Here is an 8,240-nt window from a genome sequence, read left to right as displayed (position 1 = left end):
CCCCACCCCCTTCCCCTTTGGTAACCATAAGTTTGTTTTCTATGTCTGTGAGTCTGTTTCTGTTTGGTAAATAAATTCATTTCTGTCATATTTTACATTCCACATATAAGCAGTATCATATGGTATTTGTCTTTGACTTCACTTAGTATGGTAATCTCTAGGTCCATCTGTGTTACTGCAAATGGCATTATTTCATTGTTTTTATGGCTGAGTAGTATTCCATTTTATATATGTACCACATCTTTATCCATTCATCTCTTGATGGACATTTAGATTGCTTCCATGTCTTGGCTACTGTATTGTGCTGCTGTGAACACTGGGCTGTGCATGTGCCTTTCTGGATTAGAGTTTTCTCCGGATATATGCCCGGGAGTGGGATTGCTGGATCACTATTTTTAGTTTTTTAAGGAACCTCCATACTGTTTTCCATAGTGGCTGTATCAATTTACATTCCCACCAACAGTGTAGGAGGGTTCTCTTTTCTCCACACCCTCTCCAGCATTTATTATTTGTAGTCTTTTTAATGATGGCCATTCTGACCAGTGTGAGGTGATACTGCATTGTAGTTTTGATTCGCATTTCTCTAATAATTAGCAATGTTGAGCATCTTTTCATGTGCCTATTGGCCATCTGCATGTGAAGAAATGTCTATTTAGGTCTTCTGCCCATTCTTTGATTGGGTTGTTTTTTTTTTGTAATTGAGTTGAATGAGCTGTTTGTATATTTTGGAAATTAAGCCCTTGTCGGTGGCATCATTTGCATTGTTAAATATGAATATTGAGAGAACTGTTAGACTTAGTTGAGGAATTCCTACATATCCTAAAGGTGAGAATAAGGTATCCTGATGTGGCCCGAGTATTTCCTCCCCCCGACTCCCAGTATCTACATTAGCAATCAAACAAGGCATGCATGATCAGGACACCTTACAGAGGACAGGAGGGCCTCCTCAAATGGAAAGAAATACCCCCATTAAACAGGGAAATCCACTGATTAAAAAAAAGAACTCAGACACTGAGATGCAAGCCATTCAGGACACAGTCGCCCTGAGGATATAGAATGAGTGAGGAGCCTTCCTATGTTGCAAGTGTGGGCAACGTTAATTCTTATCCGTTCCCAGCCTCTACCCCATTCCTCATGGTCACCCCACAGTGGAGTTGGCAGTGTGGTGACAGAGAGGGGCTTGGGGATGGGATGAGGATCTTTCCTGTATGACTAAAAGTAGGTTAAAAGATTGTTTCAGAGATGTCAGAAGGCCCTCATTATACTTAAATAGCTAATTAGATGCTTAATACAGGCAGAACCAGATAAGGGAAAGAGCTAGTGCATTTGGGTTCAAGTCCCAGCTCACTCTTTAATTAGCTTAATACCCTTGGCATATGACCTCACCTTAAGTGAGCCTGTTTTCTTGTCTGTAAAAATGTGCTAATATCCGCCAGCAGGGGATGTATGTGAGGAAGACGGTATGTTGAGAATAAGGGTGTTGGCCTGACAGGCATTCAAATGTTGGGTATTTTCCTTCCTTTAGTCCCTGCACCAGCCACTTTTATTTAAGAGGGCTGGTGACTGACCAAGTGGGAACGATGATAAAATGGTGTTTTGTGAAAGTGATGGTTGTTATTTATTTATTCTTGTTCAGAAGCAAACAGTGATCTCGAAACACTCCTAGGAGAGTGTTTGCATGATGTGTCTAAACAATTACAGGAAAATGAAATCTTTTTTTAAATGCAGGTATGGCAAAGTGCTGAATTTATTCATTTATAACATTCACTTTTAGTTGTTTGTGTTTCTGATATGGGGGAAAAAATGCATTGTTTCGGTTCAGCCTTTTCATTTACTGGATTTATGTATAAAAGATCTTGGAAAGGCAGTTACTTTGGTGTAAGAGAAAGATCCTTGCCCTTCTTCCCTGGATGTAACTATCCTGTATGTTTACATAAGAAATAATAAACTGGAGATGTGAGTGGAAGAAAAATATTCACAAAGGAACAAACTCCATGTATCAAACTGTCGGCGAAAGAGAGAGGTTTGAGTTCAAACCCCAGCTGGAGGGCCCAGGGACCAGTGACTTGTCTAAATTTTTTTCTTCAGTGAAGTTAGTTCATTTAGATCAGTGGTTCTCAAACTTGAGCCTGAATCAGAATCATCTGGATGGTTTGTTAAAATGGATTTGCTGGGTCCCACCCTGTGACAGATACAGTAGGTCTGAGCTAGAGCCCAAGGACTTGCATTTCTAGTGAGCTCCCAGGTGATGGCGATGCTGGCACGGGGAGCACACCGAGAATCACTTTCCTAGAGGGTTCTGGTACGTCAGCAGTGGAGAATCGTCAGTCTGCAGGCAAGACAAGTTCCACCAAAGACTAACAGGGACAGAGCTGCCTCACCCAGGATGCAGCGCCATTTCTCCAAGTCTTCCATGTCCCAGTCCTTGTCCTACACCAGGGACAGATGCAACCATGAGTCTTAGAAGGAAGCTTGATGTGTGCGACAAACCAACAGGTTTTGAACAGCTAAGTGCACTTCCGGATAGTGATACTAAAGCTGGAACTCCACCCTTAGGGAAAGTGGTCAGGCTCATCATCTGGATCTCAGCCTAGGGGAAAAGAGGAGCCCTGCAAAGAAATGGAAAAGCTGCAAAACGCGGGAAACTGTAACTTCCAGCAAATTACTTTGGTGCTCTTGGCCCAGCTTCCCATTTGGAGAGGGGGGTGGGTAGAGGAGCTACCTTCTACATGGCAGGATGACAGTTGGGCTGTAAGAAAAGAGCCACCACATCATTCAACTTGTCCTTTGCGGGAGACCTCACGGGTGCCCTAAAAACACTTACGCATGCTAGCTGGGCAGTAGTCCAGGGATGAAAGGCAGGACATGGCCGACATATGTAAAGCACATAGAAAGCCGTGGGGCTTCTGGGAAAAGGGTGAAGATTCTTGGTACATTTCAACCAAAATTTAAAACAGTATTAATAATCTCCAAGAATCCAAGACCACTGGGCAGAATTAAAAGGCTCATTCATTAACAGAACAAAGGCAGTAGGGTCACTTCTCCCCGGGGCCCTGAGGCTGTAACAGGTCCTTCCTGGCCTCAGCTGTAGTCACTGTCAGAAAGGGCTGCTGGAGGGCAGGGTGGAGCCTTGGAAAACAGTCTGGAGCTGCCTGACCCAGTGGGCTGTGCAAGCCCCTCAGGCAAGAACCCCTGCAGCTGTGCTCCTAGTTCCCTCCTGCAAATTGGGTGAAGGAAGCAAGACAGCAAAGGCAGTGCTGGCACTGCCCTGAAGAAAGGCCTTCCATCCAGGCCCTGCTAGCAACTTGCATCTTATTCTCCATGTCTGGTGCTGAACACAACCCTGCTTCCTATTAGGACTCGATTTAAAAGGTTTCAAATCTGTGCACAAAAAGACTAAAAAAAAAAAAAAAAACACAGATCTAGTTTTATAGGCATTTAATAGTTTACCAATTGGTACAATAAGATTTTTTTAATATGCAGAAAACATGAATAAATCTTGTTTTACACAGTCTGAGAGCAACAAATCTTACTGTAAAACACAAGAGCAATATTATATACATTCCTTTACTGATTTTTTAAAATTGTGTCAATATCTTCAGTTAACTCTTACAATCTGGGGAACTGTTTTCTCCAATCACCACCTCTGTAACTGTTCGTTCGTATGAAATCAACGTTCGCCTTCATGTCAGTGTCAGGATCAACTTCTAACTCGAAGATTGTTTTGTTTCTACCATCTTCAGAGTGAGCTTTAGGGATGCTTGAAGGATAGGCAGGACAAGGAAGCAGCCACTTACATGATATAGTGGAAAGATAAAAAGGCCAGTTCGGTCCAGTCGTGACTTGTAAATCCAGCTTGCCCTCCCCCTACCCCACTGAAAAAAAACAAAACCTCTTTCACCGATTTCGTACATGTTGCTTCTCTACCAGGAGATTCTTCTTTGCATCATCTAGATTAGTTAACACATTGGACTTATATACAGCTGGACAGAGAGGAACCATTTTAAGTGCCTTTTCCTTCAACAATTTTATCTTCAGTTGCTTAAGGATTATCAAGCCACCACTGTCAACAAAACAAAATATCCTTTACTTCTAAATAGTTTTTCTTTAAATAAATTTAAAAAAAACTATTTAATGAGTGATATTATCTGGAAGTTCACATAGAAACAGAAAGAGGCAAACAGGAGAGCAGGGCACTGACAGTAAGGAGACTGGGCTTGGTGATCTAGAGCCAAAGCTTCCGAAGGCTACAGCGAGCGCCCACAGCCCTGACGACGTGCTAACACTAGTGAGTTTTAGAGCAGTGCTCTGGGCACACCATTGGTCACACCACAATGGACAAAACAGGACAGTCTCAGTCTCCTAAAGTGCAAGAGGCCATGTCAAAAAGCAACTATTCTCCAAGCCATGTCTAAACCAGTTTCCGTGGCTTGCACTTTCAAGAGTGCAGCTAGGACTTCTTGGGCACGTTATATTAGGGTGGCACTGGAATGTCTGTTTTCACACACACAAAAGGTCAATCATCATCTGAGGATGCAATTCTACCAGCTTTTTATTTCTTAAATAAGTGGCCAATTTGATTGAGACAGTGACAAAGCAGCAGTGAACCTCTAAACCAATCAATAAATTCCTCTACTTACAATCCAAACCAGTAACCTCATCATTGTACTTATCCCAGGCAAGGCACAGGGTTAGACAGCAGACAGAGAAAACGCAGGAAACAGGAAGAAAGGGCATCAACAGGGCAGTGTCAAACAACAGTGCAGGAAACCTCTGCAAATCTGCTTCCGGATTGTGGGTGGATCACTCTCCCCACCCCCTTCATTATTCAAACAGGGCTCGTTACACTTGGATCCAGTTGAGGACCATCCCTGAGATTCAACATTCGCTGCTTCATAAATGGAGGATGTCTGGTAACTCAGCTAAGCAGCAGGCTGTGGCAATCTCCCAATAAGGATGACTTTGTTTACAGAGTGATAGTTTCTCCTTGTTTGTCAGTGGAAGTCACTGCAGGCTGCAGGGAAAACCCAGCGACAGCGGCTTTGTTTCCTCCTAAATCGGTACCATTTTTTTTTTCCTTTATTGTTCGTATCTAGGAGTGATTTCTAGACGTTGTGGCTTACCCTTAAACAATTCGTGTTGCTACATGCTAAAAATGAATTAAAATACATGACATTTATACATGTACAAACAAATGTTAAAGATGCACCATTTCTATGTATTTATATTTCTTAAAATAGGACAGGAAATAGCAGCAAACAAGAACAAAGATATCTTCCATAGCTTCTGTAGAAAAATCCAGTCCGAACAGCTAAGGGGAAACAAAAAAAGACTTCTCCATGTGAGCAGGGTTGTGAGGCAATATTGTCCTGAAAGTTATTCTACTGTATTTAAGAAATTAGCTTAAGTTGTAATTTTTGTCCTCAAAAATAGCCATTAGTTTTCAAAACACTTTTCCTTCCAGAGACATCTCTCAGGAATTATTAAAAACAAACAAGCAAACAAACAAAAAGACAAAAGCTAGACATAAAGCTGCTTCTAGGAAATATACGGCCTATTCTCTGTGTGTGTATCTACAGGACATTAACTCTAACCCTTTGTCTTTTTCAGGAACCAAATTTCCACTTAATACTAAAAGGGATATTTTTTTTTTTAAATCACATATTACACAAATGAATAGATGCAATCCAGGATAAATCTGTTAAACTATCTTTGTTATTTCATTGTTCTGTTAACTTTTCAAATGACCTTCTTTAAAAAAATGTTGGTTAGCTAAGCAATGGGATTATTTATTAATAATCTGCAATGGAATATTGTTTCCAAAGTCATAGATAAAAATTTTCTTAAACCTACTTGTAGTAACTTTGGATCACAATATACAATATATCAGGGATGTGTAAAATGCTCAACAGCCAAACTGGGGGTGGAGGTGGCGGATAACGGAAGTGATTTTCCTTTAGCTGGGAAAAATTCCCACAGAGTCAGACCTGGTTTTCAGAAGCGTTAGGATCAAAAAGGATTTGTTCTAAAGCATGGTATTCCACAGCAAGATTTATTCTATTTATATGTTTTAGCACTTCTTCAAAAACCCAGGACCCAAGGACATGGAGGTTGTATGTGTGTGATATACATACATATATAGACTTATCCACTTACAGATAGGCCCATATACTCATAAACATTTATACATAAACAAAAGGTGAAAACACAGTACATTTTTATGCACGCTCCATTAAACCCTGTCTTTTTATAAACTTGTAAGTTAAACACAGTTCAAATCGATATCAGATTCATGTTGAACAACAAACTGCTGTATTTCTCCCACTCCCTTAAAATGGGCAAACATAACCTCTTCAATATTTCTTTGTCATTATGTTATGCACATTGCACATCCCTAAAAAACATCAAAAACAAATAGTGATTTGTACCATGACACACTCAATGGGAAGATTAAACTCTACTTGGAAGTCACATCACTATACAGTCTGACAGTATGGAGAATACAACTAGAAGTGTGTCTAGTGTGGAAAATAGAAGCTTAGAGTATTACAGTGTTTTTTAAACCTGTTTACAAAGCATTAGGACCCAAATGAAATAAATGATTTGTTATTAGCTGCTGAGATTTTTCTTATTTCAGATTTACAGTCATTTTCTTACATAAATATACCACTAGCCTTTGCTTGATAGGCTGCCAAAACAAATGTATCCTACTGATTTGGCAAATGTGTCATGACAAAAATTCCAATGTGTAATCCCCATTAATTACATAGATGGTTCAGAAGATTCTGAATTGTAGCCTTATTATCTAACATCCTTAAAGAAGATTTATTAAGCACACTTAAGTGATGTTACATAGATACACATTTCAGAAAAAGCCCTAATAACCACCACTTTCCCCCAAATGAGGCCATCAAGTCAGGCACCAACAGACAGCAGAAAGAAAAACAGGAATTAATAATCCAACATAAAATGACACTGTCAACTATTCAGTTTAGTGCCCTAGTTCAATTTATTCAACTTCTGCCTTCTTAGGCCTGGTGTGACCAATGCCAGCCCAGGTTTTTAAACCCTATGGTACTTCTAGACAACGTATGTAAATTTACAGTATACAATTTGGATTCACCATGCATGAATACTTTGTGTGTAACATTTAATAAGCTCAATCTACATCCAGAATAATTTACATGAAAGGACAATATTTATTTAAACAGAGCTCAATGGGGTAACCATGGTATCATCAGAGTGCATCCAGAGGAAACAAGGGAGGAGGGGCCAAATGAAACTCAATCAACGGCACTCCCACACCTTTACTGTTTGATCTACACTGCCAGTAACCACATATGGTGCCGTCTTATGGAAATCTGAAAGAAAAAGAGAAGGCTTATTTTAAAATCAGACTGAGCCAGATACAATTTTTAATAAGCCATAAAATAAGCACATCCAAGTGCCAGGAATACCCATTCTTTTTCTCTGTACAGCCACACATCTACCCCTAGCAGGTATATCAAACTTATCAACGAGGTAAGGGAAGCTGAGACTTAATGATTAAATCCTATACAACTAACAAACACCCTAAAAAAAATACTTCCCCCACTATCCTCATCCCAACTGAGGCTGAATAAACACTGAATTCTAACAACAAGGACAGCCTCAATGTATCCATTTATTGAACACTTACTATGTTCTAGGCTTAGTACTAATGCTTTATATTCACATTTGATCCTTGTAATGACCCTGTAAGGTTAAGCATTAGCCCTATTCTACTGAGGCTTTACCTTCATTATTAGATCCATCATACCCTAGTGTATTATATTTTACTTTATTCACTATCTTAAATTCTAGATTCAGGTCCAGATGATACTGAGGATGTTTATTAAGTGTAAATACACTTCCCTGAGTTTACAATAGTATATATCTGCCAGAGTAAAAAGGTTGAGTAAGATTTCCTTTGAGAAACTTACAAACTAGTAGGGAAGAAAAATTACCCATCATAGTGCTCAGTAAGCATCCTCTTCATAATTCTAGTTTCCAAACCAATGTTGTGCAATGGAGAAAATAATTTTTTTTTATTATAAGGCTGATGATGGAAAGAGAGAGTTAAGGAAAGGAGAATTTAAAACAAATGGCAGGAATCCATAAAGTTTTTAACCTGTCTTCTCTATTCTGCCCTGAAAGCACATGTTCATTTCTTACCTGGAAACATCCACATGGTTTCATAAACCTGTTAGGTCTGGCACCCC

General features: G+C 39.7%; 1 protein-coding gene across 4 annotated transcripts in view; it reads right to left on the bottom strand.

The window, feature by feature from the left end:
- Positions 1-3,423: 3,423 nt before the first annotated feature.
- PAFAH1B1 (platelet activating factor acetylhydrolase 1b regulatory subunit 1) overlaps positions 3,424-8,240 on the bottom strand; it is a 79,219-nt gene continuing 74,402 nt past the window's right edge. For all 4 annotated transcript variants that reach the window (XM_082443549.1, XM_082443551.1, XM_082443550.1 and 1 more), the window contains one exon: positions 3,424-7,361. In XM_082443549.1, the coding sequence (XP_082299675.1) occupies positions 7,288-7,361 (74 nt within the window). In that variant the 3' untranslated portion in view covers positions 3,424-7,287. The remainder of the gene's footprint in view (positions 7,362-8,240) is intronic.

Source organism: Balaenoptera physalus, assembly GCF_965194825.1.
Source record: "Balaenoptera physalus genome assembly, chromosome: 20".
Taxonomy (NCBI): domain Eukaryota; kingdom Metazoa; phylum Chordata; class Mammalia; order Artiodactyla; family Balaenopteridae; genus Balaenoptera; species Balaenoptera physalus.
This window is presented reverse-complemented; position numbering and strand designations above follow the sequence as displayed.